Here is a 17,564-nt window from a genome sequence, read left to right as displayed (position 1 = left end):
GTATCCCGCAGCCCTAGCGGGTCCTGCCGGAGGGGGTGGAGGCGGAAGTGCCGGCGCCGGGCCCCGGGAGTAGGAAGGAGCCGGGGTGCAGCCGGAGTGGAGTGGCTGCCAGCCGAGGAGCAGGCGCGGCCACGGCGCCATATTGAGGCCCTAAGCGGCCACGACCGAGTCATGGCCGAGACCTACGGTGAGGGTGGTGGGTCGAAGCTGTGGGGTGGGGGCTGGGCCCAGAAGAGGATGAGGCCTGTGGGGAGTGGGGCGGGGCTTAAACGTCAGGGGGCGGGGTCTGATGTTATGGGGCAGTGCTTTGTGGATGTTGGGAGGGGCTTGGTGTGTATAGGGCTGAGCTTAACCAATTCGGGCGGAGCCTGAGGGTCTAGTACGGGGTTAAATAGAACTGGGGGCGGAATTTGAATTTTTGTCAGGATGGATCCAGCCTAGACCTTGAGGGAAAGGGTGCCCTTTCTTATTGGGGCGGAGCCTGAGTGGATGGGGCGGAGCCGACTATGTGAATGGCAGGAGTTGGGCTTAATTGGATAGAGAGAACCTTGAAGGGATGCTCTGGACCCTGGGGCTGATCTCCGTTGAGAGGTCTGGAATGGGGTTGAGCCCTGGTGGGCTAAGCAAAATATCGCAGTTTGAATCCACCAGCCGCTCTTCGGAAGCCCTATGGGGCAGTTCTCTGTCCTGTAGGGTCGCTGTGAGTGGGAATCCACTCAACGGACCACGGGTTTGGTAGGAATGGAGTTGGAGATGGGCTGTATGTGAGTTAGGGGTGAGGCTCAGTGGCAAGGGATGGGGCTTGCTTACACTTGAGGGAAATAGGGGCAGGGCTTTGGGCTGAGGGAGAGAAGGAGAGATTGGGAATTGGAAAATCAGGATGAATGTACACTACGAGTTGGGGATAGGGTACAGTAGGAAGAGCACTGGTTTAGGAGTCAGAGGGAGCTGCATTCATTCAGCAAATATAGAAAGGCAGAGGGAACCAGTTTTTCACTTCCAGGGAATAAAATGAAGGAACTGTATTGGAATGAATGAGTCAGAAGTGATGGAGATGAAGTTGAGAAGGTTAAGAGCCAGATCAGATAGGACCCTTGTTCTTGATAAAATGGCTTTCAAAAGGTTTTAGCAATGAAATAATTAAGACCTTGACTCTGGAGTCTATTGACCTGGGTTCAAATCTCAGCTCTGCTATACTTCCTAGTTGTGTGATCTTGGATAAGTCAGTTTCCGCACCCAGAAAAGGGAGATAATTATAGTATACCTCCCCATAGGAAACCCTGGTGGCATAGTGGTTAAGTGCTACGGCTGCTAGCCAAAGGGTTGGCAGTTCGAATCCGCCAGATGCTCCTCGGAAACTCTATGGGGCAGTTCTACTCTGTCCTGTAGGGTTGCTATGAGTTGGAATCGACTCGACGGCACTGGGTTTGGTTTGGTTTTTGGGTACCTCCCCATAGTTTTCCTGAGGATTGCGTGAACAGTTGACGTAAGAACTTTAGAACAATGTCTGGCACATGGTAAGCACTATGTAAGAGTATCTGCTACCGTTGTTGACAGTTGTTCTGTTTCTGCATGTGTCCATTTCTCTCCGAATCTGACGGTCTCTCTGTTTCCATCTTTTTCTCATACCCTTCTCTCCTTGTGGGTATCCTGTCACTGGCTCCATTTGCCCAGACTTCCTCTTCAAATTCCTGGTGATCGGCAGTGCAGGAACTGGCAAATCATGTCTCCTTCATCAGTTCATTGAGAATAAGTGTGAGTTTCTGGGAGTGGCTCTAGGAGCTGTGGGCATGGGGATGGCACGGGCAAGTGGGCAGCTGGTGGGGGCGGGCAGGGGCAGAGCTGGCCATAGGTGCAACCCTAGAGCTGGCTGCTCGGTCCTTGCCTTGGTGTTTGCTCCTTGCTAGGTCCTCCTTGAGCCTCAGCCAGCCCAGCAATGAAAATGGGTTTGTAGAGGCCATGGAGGGCAGGAATCCTCTGAGCCCTGGCACTGCCTCCTCTCTCCATCCGACTCCCAGTTAAACAGGACTCCAACCACACCATTGGCGTGGAGTTTGGATCCCGGGTAGTCAACGTGGGTGGGAAGACTGTGAAGCTACAGATTTGGGACACGGCCGGCCAGGAACGGTTTCGGTAGGTGGGCACTGGGTAGGCTTGGACCCCCAAGGAGAGAGAGAGGGGGAGAGAGAAGTTCAGAGCCACTCGGAGACACAGCAACAGGAGCAAGGAGATGCTGAGATAGCAGACAAGGAGAAGGGGAGAGAGACAGAAGGCCAAGATTACCAGATACATAAAGCCAAGGACCGAGAGAGCCCAAGAGAGAAGGACAGTGAGAGGAAGGAGTAATAGAGAAAGAAGCACAGACGGAGAGCGACAGAGCCAGGGAAAGTTAGACAGACTCCAAAGGACACTGTAATAGACCATGTGGCCACAGGAGTGGAGACATGCCCAGGAAGAAAGGAGACCTGATGAGAAAGGAAGACTTGGAGGTTAAAGGGAGAGACTGCGAGAGAGAGTGACTGAAACAGAGAAAACTTGAAAGAGAGATACACATACTCACAAAGGGAGAGAGCTAGGCAGAAACTGAAAGAGAGAAGAGAAAGATAAGAGAAAGAAGGAGAGGCAAAGAGAAGCAGAGGCCAATCAGATGGAGAGACGGAGAAAGTCTTCAAGAGTCGAGCAGGGCTATCCAGAGATAGAGAAATGGATGTGTCAAGGGAGAGAGAGACATATAAGGATACGGCAGGGTTCTCAACAAAATGGATTGACACAGTGGCTGCAACAGTGGGCTCAAGCATAGCAATGATTGTGAGGATGGCGCAGGACCAGGCAGTGTTTCATTCTTTGGTACATAGGGTCGTTATGAGTCGGAACTGACTCGTTGGCACCTAACAACAATAGCACAGAGTAGGTCTTCAGGAAATGTCTGTGGAAAAGTAGGGAGACACACAGAAGCCAGAAGAGAGAGAGTCAGAAACAGAGAGAGGTTCCGGAGAGAGAAAGGGGCGAGTCCAGTCCCTGGAGAGGCGTGTTCAGTGGGGAGCACCAAATAGCTGTTGAGTTAATATCTGTGTGTCGATTAGCTGCATGAGGTGCACATAGCCCAGAGACAGAGAGGAGGGGCCAAGGAGAGATGGGTGTACAGCATGGGCTGCATCTGCAGGAAGTGCTCTGCAAATGCTTGTGGAGTGGGCGACACAGGGAGACACAGAGTCGGCCACAGCAGGAGAGGGGCAGGCAGATGGAGCTGCAGAGCACTCAGCCAGGGCTGGGCGAAGGGGAGGTGCTCAGAAAATGTTTGATGAATGAATGGGAAAGTGAGAGCAAGGACAAAGGAGAGAGAGAGCCAGAAAAGAAATAGAGACCCACACATGAGAGAGAGAGACAGACAGACAGAGACAGCGACAGACACAGAGACCCAGAGAAAGAGACAGAAAACAATGAAGACACAAAGACAGAGCGACTCAGAGTCAGGCAGACAGACAGCTAGTGAGAGCTAGAGACTGAGCAAGGCAAAGAGGCCGCGAGATAGAGAACTTACAGTGAGACCAGACCAAGGCCAGGTTTTGGGGGTGGGCCAGCAGTTAAGGGGGGCCTCTGAAACACCAGTCTCTCTCCGCAGAGGGGGGCAATCTCGGGGTAGACCCCAGCCTCAGGGGTGACTGGGTCCCCCTGGCCCCACAGGTCGGTGACACGGAGTTATTATCGAGGGGCAGCTGGAGCCCTGCTGGTGTACGACATCACCAGGTGGGTGCACGGAGTGGGTGGGTGGCATGGACAGCCCCTCTCCTGTTCCTGCCTCCCTCCTTTCTCCTTCCTGTGCAGCCGGGAGACATACAACTCGCTGGCTGCCTGGCTGACGGACGCCCGCACACTGGCCAGCCCCAACATCGTGGTCATCCTCTGTGGCAACAAGAAGGACCTGGAGCCTGAGCGCGAGGTCACTTTCCTGGAGGCCTCCCGCTTTGCCCAGGAGAATGGTGAGGGCCCTGTGGGCGCATGGGGGGCCTGTCCACCTGGCCTTCTCTGTGACTGTCTGTGGAGGGGGTGTGTGGAGGTTCCAAGCTCTGGGCCCCAACCTAAGTGTTACTGTGCATGAGCTTTGTTGCTACACTGGCCCTCAGTTTCTTCATCTGTTAAATGGGCTTCACAATGCGTCTGACTCGCAGCGTGCTGTGGATGTTAAAGGAGGTCGCTAGTGGGAAGCCCTCAGAGCACTGCCTGGCTGGTAGTGGGTGCTCAGCAAATGTTGGCTGCAATGGTTTCTGTCCCCATGGGGAGGCAACAAAGGGTATTGCCAACTCAGGTGGCAAGCAGAGATTGCAAACTTAGGTGGCCCCAGGGGACAGGCACGTTTTGTAAATGAGGGAGGTAGGACTAGAATAGACCCCAAGGTAGAGGCAGTGGCACCAAAAGGAACAGACAGGGCTCACAGGCTGTGTCAAAGGTATGCAAATGTAAGTTCACTCGAAGCATCGTGTTGGCCAAACCAACCACATCTGTTGGCTTGGGAGCAGCTCACGGTCCCCCAGTTGCAACCTCCAGGTTTAGAGGATAGATTTTGCTGTTAGAGAGATGTGGGTTTGAATCCTGGCTTTTTCTTACTGTGAGGTCTTGGCAAGCGGCTTATGGGTAGACAATGGTGGGACTGAGCCTATGCTAGATGGTTCTGGGGACACAGCCATGAAGACAGCCGTGTGCCCAGCCGTCATGGGGCTCACACTCCAGTGGAGGTGGGGGAATAGGCCCATTTTCTCATAGAGACAGCCCAGCGGGGTTGGGGTTGGGATGGGAGGTACAGGTAGAGGGTTGGGGCTGTGAAAGGGAGACATGGGCAGAGGGGTCAGGGTGAGGACAGGGGGAGGTGCAGGAGGAGGGGTCAGGGCTGAGGGGTCAGGGCTGAGACGGGGCGGTGGGGGAGGCACTGGTAGAGGGTCGAGGCCGAGACGGGAGGAACGAGGCTGGGACAGGGAAGGAAGGGGCAGAGGTGTTGGGGCTGGGTTGGGGTAGGCACAGGTAAAGGTTGGGCAGGGATGGGGGAGGTGCGGGTGGAGGAGTCAGGTCTGGGATGGGAAGATGTAAGCAGACGGGTCAGAATTGGGATGGGGGAGGCCCAAGGGTTTATGGGAGCCCAAAGGAAGTACCTGACCCAACTTGAGAGGTTAGGGAGGACTTCCTAGAGGAGGAGACATCTAAACTGAGCTCTGAAGGAAGAGCCAGGTGTGTATATGGGAGGCGGAAGGGTAGAGGAACAGCATGTGCCAGGGCCTGGAGTGAGGGCATTTGAGCAACAGAATGGGAGGCTGCAGGTCAGTGTTGGGGTGGAGGGTGGGGACTGGCTGAGGCTCTGACCTTCCGAGTGTCTGCCCCACCAGAGCTGATGTTCCTGGAGACCAGTGCGCTCACAGGCGAGAACGTGGAGGAGGCCTTCCTGAAGTGCGCTCGGACCATCCTGAATAAGATTGACTCAGGTGAGGCCCCTGACTGGCTCGGTGGGGGATGAATGGCTGGGCCCGGGGGTCTCTCAGGGGCCAGGCCTGATCTCTCCTCCCTCCACAGGTGAGCTAGACCCCGAGAGGATGGGCTCGGGCATTCAGTATGGTGATGCCTCCCTTCGCCAGCTGCGGCAGCCTCGGAGTGCTCAGGCCGTGACTCCTCAGCCCTGTGGCTGCTGAGACCTACGGAACCAGGTGGGATGCTGGGGGCTCAGGGATGGCAGGGGCACTTCTGGGAAGGGGGATCATGGAGCAGAGACAGAGGTGCAAAAAAGGAGAGACGACAAGAGAAACAGAGTGAGAGAGGCAGATATAAAAACACCTGAGCTAATGGAGCTGTCTTCTAAGCTGTGGGAAGCCCTGGTGGCACAGTGGTTAAGAGCTTGGCTGCTAACCAAAAGGCTGGCAGTCGGAATCCACCAGCTGCTCCTTGAAAACCCTGGGGGCTGTTCTCTTCTGTCCTGTAGGGTTGCTATGAGTCGGAACTGACTTGGCAGGAACAGGTTTGGTTTGGGTTTTTTTTTTTTTTGGCTATCCCTAGACAGCTCTGTCCCCTGGGTCCCTGATGCTCCATTCTTCACATATTTATTGAGCGCCTGCTGTATTCCAGGCCCTGTTCAAGGCACCAAGGATGCAGCAGTGCACAAAACAAACAACCCCTGTCCTTATGGAGCTGACAGTAAACAAGTTATATAAGTAAACTGTAGAGTTTGGGAGATAAGAACTATGGACAAGGAAGGGTGGGGAGGGTGGAGGAGTGGACTTTTAAATAGAATGATGAGGAAGGGCCTTGCTGAGGAGGTGACATCTGAGCCAAGGCTGGAAGGAGGCGAGGGAGGGCGCCACGTGGGGCTCTGGGGGAAGTGTTCTAGGCACAGGCAACAGCGGAGTGCAGAAGTCCTGAGGGAGAGTCATAACCAACATGAGGGAGAGTGAGGACCAGAGCAGACTGTGGATGGTGGTGGGGGTAGCAGAGAAGAGGTCAGGGTAGGAGGACAGCACATCACTGAGGGCCTGTGGGCCATGGGAAGGGTTGCAGCTTTTACCCCAGGTGGGATGGAGCCATGGGAGGAGTGTTCTGAGCAGGGAAGGGACATGGCTTGACTCTGCCTGATGGGTGGAAAACAGACTGCCAGGGGCACGGGTGAGGGTGGGAGACCAGTGAGGAGGGCCTTGCAAAATCCAGGTGTGAGACTATGGTTCACAGGACCAGGGCAGAGCCAGAGTGGGGAGGTCGAAAAGTAGACAGGTTCTATATCCTTCCTGGCCTCTTTGTCTCTAGCCTTGCCCCCTCTTGATGTAGCTACTGGGATCTTTCTAAAATACAGATTCGATCCTGTCCCTCTCCTGTTTAAAACTGTCCATAGCTCCCAGGAGCTTCTCAGCCTGGTGACTCCCCACGGGGACTGGCCCCTGCCAGCCTCATCAACTTCAGCTCACGCTACACCTTGCCTCCCAGCCTGTTCCAGCCACACTGACGTTCTTTCACTTTCTCTGGGCCTTTGCCCATGCTGTTCCCTCTGCCAGGAACACTGCTTCTTCTCTCTCTCACCTGGTACATTGGTTTCCTACAGCTGCTGTACCGAAATGCCACAGTTTCTGTGCCTTATAAGGACAGAAATGTATTGGCTCACAGTTCTGGAGATAGGAAGTCTGAGACCAGGGTGTCAGCCTTGTTGATTCCTTCTAAGGCTTGAGGGAGAATCTGTTCTATGCTTGCCCTCTAGCCTCTGGTAGCTCCAGGTGCTTCTTCCTCTGTCTCCCTGTCTCTGTGTGTCGTTTTCTCTTTTATAAGAACACTAGTACAACCAATAAGGTGGTGCAAACGGTTAAGCACTCGACTACTAGTCAAAAAGTTGGTGATTTGAACACACACACAGGCGCCTCGGAAGACAGGTCCGGCGACCTGCTTCCAGAAAATCACAGCCTCGAAAACTGTACTGAGTTCTACTTTGAATGTGATCAGGAGGGATCAGTGGCTAGAGAAGGACATCATGCTTGGTAAAGTAGAGGGTCAGCAAAAAAGAGGCAGCCCCTGCAGGAGATAGATTGACACAGTGGCTGCAGCAGTGGGCACAAGCATGGCAACAATTATGAGAATGGTGCAGGACCGGGCAGTGTTTCATTCTGTTGTGCATAGGTTCGCTATGAGTCAGAATCAACTGGACGGCATCTAACAACAAGCATAATGATAATTGTGAGGATGGCTCAGAACCAGGCAGTGTTTCCTTCTCTTGTGCACAGGGTTGCTATGAGTCGGAACCAACTCGACAGCACCTAACAGCAACAACAAGTCATTCACACCCCTGGGTAAATTTATTCCTAGATGTTTTATTCTCTTAGATGTAAATGGAGTTGTTTTCTTAATTTCTTACTCAGATTTCTCATTTCTGGTGTATAGAAACCCAACTTAGTCTTCTGTGTTGACCTTGTATCCTGCAATTTTGCTAAACTCCTCTACTAGTTCTAGAAGCTTTTTGTAGATTCTTTAAAATTTTCTATATATAGGATCATATCATCTATAAGTAGTCTTACCGTTTCCTTTCCAATTTGGATACATTTTATTTCTTTTTCTTGCTTTATTACTCTGGCTAGTGCTTCCTGTAAAATAGTGAATAGGTGTGGTAAGAGTGGGCATCCTTGTCTTGCTCATGTTTTCAAGGAGAAAGTTGTCATTCTTTCTCCATTGAGTATAACGTCAGCTGTTGATTTTTCATAAATGCCCTTAATCATGTTGGGAACCTTCCCTTTTATTCCTTTCTTGTTAAGGGTTTTTATTTTTTGTTCTTTTAATGTGGTGTATTACATTTTATTATTTTTTTATTACATTGACTGATTTTCTAATGTTGAACCAAACTTGCCTTCCTGTAATAAATCCCACTTGATCATGATGTATAATTCTTTTAATATGCTGTTGGTTTATGGTGGTATAGTAGTTAAGTGCTATGGCTGCTAACCAAAAGGTCGGCAGTTCAAATCCACCAGGTGCTCCTTGGAAACTCTATGGGGCAGTTCTACTCTGCCCTACAGGGTTGCTGTGAGCCGGAATTGACTTGATGGCAATGGGTATAGTATTTTGTTGAGAATTTTGGCATCTATATTTATAAGGGCTATTGGCCTCTAATTTTATTTTCTTGTGGTGTCTTTGTCTGGCTTTGATACCAGGGTAATGCTGGCTTCATAGAAAGAGTTAGGGAGTATTGCTTCTACTTTTTGGAAGAGTTTGAACAGGATTGGTGTCAGTTATTCTGCAAATGTTCAATGGAATTCCGCTGTGAAGTTGGCTGGTCTCAGACTTTTCTTTTTTGGGAACCTTTTTATTACTGACTCAATGTCTTTACTTGTTATAGGTCTGTTGAGGTTTTCTACTTCCTTTTGAGTCAATTTAGGTAGGTTATATCCTTCTAGGAATTTGCCCTTTCTGTCAAAGTTACCCATTTTGTTGGAGTACTGTTACTTGTAGTATTCTGTTATGATCCTTTATACTTTAGTTGGGTCAGTTGTAATGTCTTTGCTTTTATTTATTCTGGTTATTTGCATATTCTCTTTTGGTTTCTTTGTCAGCCTAGCAAGCAGTTTGTTAATTTTATTGATCTTTTCAAAGAACCAACTTCTGGATTTGTTGATTTTCTCCACTGTTTTCTGTTCTCTATTTCATTTATCTCTGTGCTGATCTTTATTATTTCTTTTCTTCTACGTTCCTTCTAGTGGCTTTAGGTTTAGTTTGCTCTTCTTTTTCTAGTTACTCAAGCTGTAGAGTTAGACTATTTATTCGAGACTTTTTTTTTTTTTTTTTGGTGCTTTAGATTAAGACTTACAGAGCAAATTAGTTTCTCATTAAACAACTAATACACATATTGTTTTGTGACATTGGTTGCCAACCCCACGATGTGTAAACACCCCCCTCCTCTACCTTGGGTTCCCCATTATCAGCTTTCCTGTCCCCTCTTGCCTTCTTGTCCTTGCTCCTGGGTTGGCGTACACATTTAGTCTCACTTTGTTTTATGGGTCTCTCTTATCTTTGGCTGAAGGGTGAATCTCAGGAGTGACTTCAGTACTGAGTTAAAAGGGTATCCGAGGGTGAAACTCTTGTGGTTTCTCCAGTTTCTGTCAGACTAGTAAGTCTGGCCTTTTTTTGTGAGTTAGATTTTTGTTCTACATTTTTCTCCATCTCTGTCTGAGACCCTTTATTGTGATCTCTGTCAGAATAATTGCTGATGATAGCCGGGTACCATCTAGTTGTGCTGGACTCAGTCTGGTAAAGGCTGTGGTAGTTGTGGTCCATTAGTCCTTTGGAATAATTTTTCCCTTATGTCTTTGATTTTCTTCATTCTTCCTTGCTCCAGATGGGGTGGGACCAGTGGAGTATCTTAGATGGTCGCTCACTAGCTTTTAAGACACCAGACACTACTCACCAAAGTAGAATGTGGGACATTTTTTTTATAAACTATGTTATGCCAATTGAGCTAGATGCCCTCCAAGATCATGGTCCCCAACCCTCAGCCCAGTAATTCAGACCCCCGCCTTTTTTTTTTTCAATGTAGACATTTATCTCTATAGATTTTCCTCTGAGGACGGCCTTCACTGCTTTTCCTAAGTTTGTTTATATTTTCATTTATCTCTGGGTATCTTTTACTTCACTCTTGATTTCTTCTTCAATCCAATAGTTATTTAATAGTGCATTGTTTAATTTCCATGGATTTGTGTGTTTTCTAGTTTGCTTTTGCTGTTAATTTCAAATGTTATCCTTTTGTGGTCAGAGAAGATACTTTGTATAATGTCAGCCTTTTTAAATTTGTTAAGACTTGTTTTATGGCCTCACATATGACCTGTTTTGGAAAATGATCCGTGTGTACAGGAGAAAAATGTGTATTATTCTGATGATGGGTGGAGTGTTCTGTATATGTCCCTAAGGCCTAATTGACTTACAGTATTATTTAAGTCCTTGAAGTCCATACTGATCTTCTTTTTAGATGGTTTGCCTGGAATTGTGAAGTTGTCTGTTACTCCTTTCATATCAGTCAGTATTTGTTCTGTGTATTTTGGAGCATTGATGTATATATTTATAATTGTTATGTCATCTTGATGAATTTACCCTTTTATTATTATGCAAGAGGAACCCTGATGGTGCAGTGGTCATATACTTGGTTGCTAACCCAAATGTTGGAGGCTTAAACCCACCAGCCACTCCACGGGAGAAAGATGTGGCAATCTGCTTCTGTAAAGATTATAGCCTTGGAAACTCAATGGAGGAGTCCTACTCTGTCTTACAGAGTCGCCATGAGTCAGAAGTGAGGTGACACCAACGTGTTTTTGGTTTTATTATTACATAATATCTTTTTTTTTTTGTCCCTTAATAGATGCTGATTTAAAGTCTGTTTTATCTGGTATCAGTATGGCCACCCCTTCTCTTTTTTGGTTGCTAGTTATGTGGTATATTCTTTTCCATCCTTTCACTTTCAGTCTGTTTGTATCCTTGTGTCTAAGGTGTGTCTCTTGTGGGCACCATAAGAATGGATCATGTTTTTTTTGTATCCATTGTGTTACTCTCTCTCTTTTGAATGGGGAATTTAGGCCATTTACATTTCAGATAATTACTGAAAATTAAGTACCTACTTCATTCATTTTGTTGTTTTTTTTTTGTGGGTATTATACCTTCTTTGTCCCATTATGCCCATATTACTGTTATTTTTCATGATTAGCTTCTTTTTTTGCATTGTCTTTTTGATTTCTTGCTCCTGGTTTGTGTATTTTTCTAAGTATTTTCTTAGTATTTACTGTAAATATTACATCGAACAACTTACAATTACAGCAACTTATTTCAGCTTGCTGCCAACATTTAACACGCAAATAACAAATACATTAACATACTAAATCTCCATTCCTGTTTTGCCTCTCTCTCCCCCATTTCTGTTGTTGAGTATCTAGTTGTGTCATTATACATCCTATATCCGTTAGGCTTAATGTGTACTTACTTCTTACGCACTTGATGTTTCATTGCTTGTGGAACTTAACTATTGAGTTTACTCCCTGAAAATACCATATACTTGGTCTTTATATTTGCCTGTGTCGTTACCTTTATTGGAGATCTCTCCCTCCCTCTCTCTCTTTTTTTTTTTGTCCTTTCCCATGTGCAGATTTGAGTATTTGTCGACTGTCCTTTCCTTTCCGTCTGAAGAACGCCCTTAAGTAACTTGCAGAGCAGGTCTGGTAGTTAACAAATTTCCCGGAGCTTCTGTTTATTTGGGGATATCTTGATTACCCCCTCATTTTGGAATTACTTTGCTGGGTAAAGAATTCTTGGTTGACAATTGCTTTTCTTCAGTACTTTACATGTGTTGCTTCATTGTATTCTCGCCCTCCAGGGTTTCTGAGGAGAAATCCACCCTGATTCTTATGAAGGACCCTTGATACATTATATTGTGCTTTTCTTTTGCTGCTTTCAGAATTCTTTCCTTGTCTTTGGTGTTCAGTAACTTACAATGTGTCATGGTGGAGACCTTTTATATTCCTTTTGCTTGGAGTTCATCTAGCTTCCTGGATTTGCAGGCTCATTTTTTTATTTAAGTCTGGGAAATTCTCTGTAATTACCTCTTGGAAAATTCCTTTGATGCCTTTTTTACTGTCCTATTGTTCTGGAATTCCAAAAATCCTGATGTTCTATTTCTTAATGAATTTCATGTTTCCGTTTGACTTTGTTCACTTTTCTCTATTCTTTTCTCTTGAAACTTGATAAGTTTAGTTACCCTGTTTTCTAGTTCACTTATTCTATCTTCTGTCTGCTCAAATCTGTTGTTGAATGTTTCTTCAGCATATCTTTTTGAGGGACACAATCAATCCATAACACCCAGTAACCTTCCCCTACCACCCCTTCTCCTCCAGGTCTCCTCTCCTCCAGGAAGCCTTGTTTGTTCTCCCATTCTCGGTCCAAACTGCTTGACACGGCTTGCAAGATCCTGGTCCCGTCCCCACCTTTCTGACTGTGTGTGTTTTGCTGATTCTCCCCTTTGTGCTTCATCTTTTCCCCTCCCTTGGAGTCATTGGCAGTTCCAGAGTGGTCATGGGGAGAAGTGGTTAGACTTTGGATGCACTCTATGGCCAGAGCCAACATTATCTTCTGATGGAATGGATGTGGAGTTACAAGCAGAGAGGGAAGAATCGAGGATGAGTCCTTTGGGCAGTGTTCTCTCTGCCTTCTATGCCTTTGCACCTGCCAGGAACTTGGCTAGCTGTTCCCCTCCTGCCTCTTTTCTTTTTCTTTTTAATTTTTATTGTGCTTTAAGTGAAAGTTTACAAATCAAGTCAGTCTCTCACACAAAAATGTATGTATGCCTTGCTACATACTCCCAATTGCTCTCCCCCTAATGAGACAGCCTGCTCCCTCCCTCCACTCTCTCTTTTCTTGTCCATCTCGCCAGCTTCTAATCCCCTCTACCCTCTCATCTCCCCTCCAGGCAGGAGATGCCAACATAGTCTCAAGTGTCCACCTGATCCAAGAAGCTCACTTCTCACCAGCATCCCTCCGTAACCCAGTGCCCAGTCCAATCCCTGTCTGAAAAGTTGGCTTTGGGAATGGTTCCTGTCCTGGGCCAACAGAAGGTCTGGGGGTTATGTTATGACCACCAGTGTCCTTCTAGTCTCAGTCAGACCATTAAGTCTGGTCTTTTGATGAGAATTTGGGGTCTGCATCCCACTGCTCTCCTGCTCCCTCAGGGTTTCTCTGTTGCGTTCCCTGTCAGGGCAGTCATCGGTGTAGCTGGGCACCATCTAGCTCTTCTGGCCTCAGGCTGATGTAGTCTCTGCTTTATGTGGCCCTTTCTGTCTCTTGGGCTCGTAATTACCTTGTATCCTTCGTGTTCTTCATTCTCCTTTGATCCAGGCTGCCTCTTTTCTTGAGCCAACTCTTACTCTTCTTCTGGTCTCTTTCAAAATGACTCCTCCTTCAGAAAACCTTTATTGGCCTCCCAGATGAGGTTACTTCTCCCAGTTGAGTGGTCTCACAACCCCCCACTAAATGTTTAGCTCCAGATAAATATATAGATAGATGATGTTGTTATTGTTAGTTGCCATTGAGTTGATTTGACTTATGGCGACCCTTTATGTGCAGAGTAGATCTGCTGCACAGAGTTTCCAAGGCTGTGACCTTCTGGAAGCAGATGGCCAGGTCTGCTATACAAGGTGCCTGTGGGTGGATTTGAACTGTCAACTTTCAGCTAGTAGTCGAGCACTTAACCATTTATGCCACCCGGGGAGTAGATAGGTACATAGAGAGCTGCTGTTGTGTTGACTCCAACTCATGGCGACCTTATGTACAACAGAGTGATATGTTGCTTGGTCTTGTATCATCCTTATGATTGCCAGCATGTTTGAGGTCATCTTTGCAGCTATTTTGCCAGTCTGTCTCACCGAGGGTCTCCCTTCCCTTGCTGGCCCTCTACTTCACCAACACAATGTTCTTCTCCAGTAATTTATCTCTCCTGATGATTTGTCCAAAGAAAGCAAGTTTGATATTGTTCTGTTGTATGATCTGTAAGGTTTTCATTGCCTAATTTTTGGATGTAGATTGCCAGGCATTTCTTTTTAGTCTGCTTTAGTCTGGAAACTCTGCTGAATCCTGTACACCATGGGTGGCCACGCTGGTGTTTGAAATATTTGGTGGCATAGCTTCCAGCCAGGGTTTTGAACCAAATTGAATAGGTTCAGTCACAGCTGACGAAGTGAAACCAGAACAGACCCAGATTGTTACAATTTGGGTGTTCCAGCATGATAACTTGCGGCCATGGTGGCGCAGTGATTAAGTGTCTGGCTGCTAACCAAAATGTCAGCAGTCCAAACCACCAGCCACTCCTTGGAAACCCTATGGGCAGTTCTACTCTGTCTTGTAGGGTTGCTATGAGTTGAAATTGACTCGATAACAAAGGTTTTGGTTTTTGGTTTGGCATGGTAACTAGAATAGGAAAAATTACAGGTTGAAGCCCTGGAATGGGAGACTTGGAAGAGGTGTATTGAGCCCTTTTAGGAGCCTGACGCATAAGATTGGATTATTGGCAGGACCGTGGAGAGTGACACACATTCAAAGTGGCACAGTTGGTCGCCATCTTTGAGCAGGGCACCACTGTTTCCAACTCTGCTCAAAATCTGAGGGGCAAGAGATTGGTTGCTTGGCAATACTTAACGCTGCGCTTGTTTTCTAAGAGGGAGATTAAGTTTCTAGCTGGGCTTCCACTCGGAATTTTTCCTGTTCTGGGTACTGTTCCAGTTCATCCAAATTAAAAAAATTAGGGTCTGTTCTGGTTTTGGCTCCTCAGCCATGACTGAACCAGGAAGAACCAGTTCGAAGCCCTGCTTCCAGCATTACAGCAATATGCAAGCCACCCCAGTACGACAGACTGGCAGATGGGTAGTGGTCAGTTCTGTACACTTGGTCATTGTTACTTTTACAGCGTTTGTCTTCTATTTGGTGTTTGGCTAATACATACATCCGAAGTGAGAACTTCTACACCAGAGGGGAGCCAGGCTGCCTGCGTTTTACCCCCGACTCTGTCATTTCTAGCTGTGTGACTCTGGGTAAATAATTTCGCCTCTCTGGCCCTCAACTCAGTTTCCTTATCTGTCAAATGGGATTAATAATAGTGCCTACCTCATATGGTTGTTAAGAAGATTAAATAAGTTAATTCATGTAAAGTACTTAGGACAGGGTCCAACACTTAGTAAAAACTCAGTAAACACGAGTTCTTTGTTATTTTTCTTCTTATTGCCTAACATTGCTGGAGATCCTGGCTACACAGAAATGGATGGGGGTCTAGTATTAACCTCACTGCATAGCATAGTCTGTTTAGCGTTTGTCCTCAGTGAATCAAATGTTATAAGAGAGTGCTTTTTCAAACTGTGTTGACTGCAGTCCGAAGGAGGAGATATATTTTGCATGTTGATCTTTTACAGTCACACACACATATAAAACTAAACCACATGTTTCCCTGATGCCAGTAATCTTTTTTTTTTAATTGAGATGAAATTCATGTAACTTTGAATTAGCTCTTTTAAAGTGAGCAGTTCAGTGGCATTTAGTACATTCAGTGTTGTGCGATCACCACCAGTCTAGTTCCAAAATATTTTCATCACTCCAAGTGAAAACCCAGACCCATTGTCATGAATTCAATTGTGTCCCCCAAAAATATCTGTCAACTTGCCTAGGCCATAATTCCCAGTATTGTGTGATTGTCCACCATTTTGTCATCTGATGTGGTTTTCCTGTGTGTTGTAAATCCTACCTCTATGATGTTACTGAGATGGGATTAGTGGCAGCTATGTTAATAGGCAGGACTCAATCTACAAGATTAGGTTGTGTCTTAAGTCAGTCTCTTTTGCGACATGAAGGAGAGAAATGAGCAGACAGACGGGGGACCTCATACCTCTTAGAAACAAGAGCCAGAATAGCACATCTTTTGGACCTGGTGTCTCTGCACTGAGACGCTCCTAGACCAGGGGAAGATTGATGACAAGCATCTTCCCCCAGAGCTGACAGAGAGAAAGCCTCCCCCTGGAGCTGGCACCTTGAATTTGGACTTCTAGCCTCCTAGACTATGAGAGAATAAATTTCTCTTTCTTAAAGCCTTCCACTTGTGGTATTTCTGTTACAGCAGCACTAGATGACTAAGACGCCCATTAAGTAGTCACTCCCCACTCCTCCTCCTCCCAGCCCCTGACAGCCACCAATCCACTGTCTCTGTGGACTGATATTAAATATGATGCATATGATGCACTCTGATATTTCCTGTTCTGTTTCAATTAAAAAAAAACTGCTCAAGGCACACCATGCTGATCTGGTCCTCTAATGCACTGCCGGACATTGGAATCACCTGGGTGCTTTAACACATGCTGATTTCCGGGCCTCAACCCCCGACAGTCCGAAGTGATTTCTGGATTTCTAGAAGTTCCCAGGTAGTGCTATATGCAGCCAAAGTGAGAGCTGCTACCCTACTGTGTCTCCTCAGTTTGGAAAATACTGGAATTAGACCTACAATCAGGGAGATCCAGAAACAAAATAAAGATAGAAAGAAGGGGGTGAGGTATTCAGACATTGTGATTCCTTTCTACAGAAGGACAGCCCTCAGGAACCAGGCATACAACTACTTGCCATGGAGTCAATGCTGACTCACGGTGACCCCATGTGTGCCAGAGTAGAGCTGTGCTCCATTGGGTTTGCAGTGGGAGATTTTTTTGGATGTAGATCACTAGGTCTTTCTTCCATGGTGCCTCTAGGTGGATTTGAACTGTCAGCCTTTTGGTTATCAGCCAAGTGTGTTAACTGCACCACCCAGGGACTCCAGAGAGACCCTGAAATTAGCTGCAGAAGAGAAATAGAAGAAAGTCAACAGATAGATATTGTAGAAACTGTAGGAGAAAGAGAAAAGACTACACAGACGGACACACGGAGGAGGATAGGAAGAGACCCATAAATGAGACAGGGACCCAGCCTCCCTCCTGTTTACCGTATCCTTCTCTTTCAGCTCACCTGTTCTCCAGGACCAGACCTGCCCTTCTGGCTGGGGCCCAGACCCAGGCCCTGGGAGGCCGTGCCCCCCACCTGCCCTGGCCCCAAAGAAGCTGCCCTGGCACCTGTCCCCCTTCCCTGGCCTGGATGTGGGGCGAGACTGAGCCACGGGGGAGAGGGAACCCATACCTGCTGCTGCTTCCCATCTTGCTAACCCTTAACCATGTCCCAAGAGCTCCCAAAGCCTGAGACCAGGGCCATGTGGCCCCAACTCCCCGCCTGGCCCTGCCATTGCGAGTACGTGTTATTTATTACCTGGAGGCCTGTCCAGTCCCCACCCTGTGCCCATAAAGCATTGTTTACACCCGTGTCTTGGCCTCTGTCATTTCGGGATGAAGGGGAACCCGAAGAGGTCCCTGATGGAAGAATTGGGTCTGTCATGGGGTTTGGGTTGGACTTGGTGTGAGGTATACCAAACGTACACCATGACTCCAAGACTCAGGTGTCTGTTACGGGAGGGAGAGGGGTTGTCACTCTGTGAAAACTTTGTGACTGTGTGTGCCAGAGGTCACGTG

The 17,564-nt window shown here is 47.4% G+C and overlaps 1 protein-coding gene across 1 annotated transcript; it reads left to right on the top strand.

Moving 5' to 3' along the window:
* Positions 1 to 4: 4 nt before the first annotated feature.
* Positions 5 to 17,353, top strand: RAB4B (RAB4B, member RAS oncogene family). The gene is made up of 8 exons (XM_049901494.1): positions 5 to 187; positions 1,675 to 1,755; positions 2,019 to 2,133; positions 3,685 to 3,747; positions 3,826 to 3,980; positions 5,376 to 5,471; positions 5,560 to 5,690; positions 17,006 to 17,353. Exons 1-7 carry the CDS (start codon positions 172 to 174, stop codon positions 5,673 to 5,675), a joined length of 642 nt encoding a protein of 213 aa, XP_049757451.1. The 5' UTR covers positions 5 to 171; the 3' UTR covers positions 5,676 to 5,690; positions 17,006 to 17,353.
* Positions 17,354 to 17,564: the final 211 nt, after the last annotated feature.

Source organism: Elephas maximus, chromosome 11, assembly GCF_024166365.1.
Source record: "Elephas maximus indicus isolate mEleMax1 chromosome 11, mEleMax1 primary haplotype, whole genome shotgun sequence".
In the NCBI taxonomy this organism is placed as follows: domain Eukaryota; kingdom Metazoa; phylum Chordata; class Mammalia; order Proboscidea; family Elephantidae; genus Elephas; species Elephas maximus.
The sequence above is the reverse complement of the archived record's forward strand: the minus strand, read 5'-3'. Positions and strand labels throughout refer to the sequence as shown.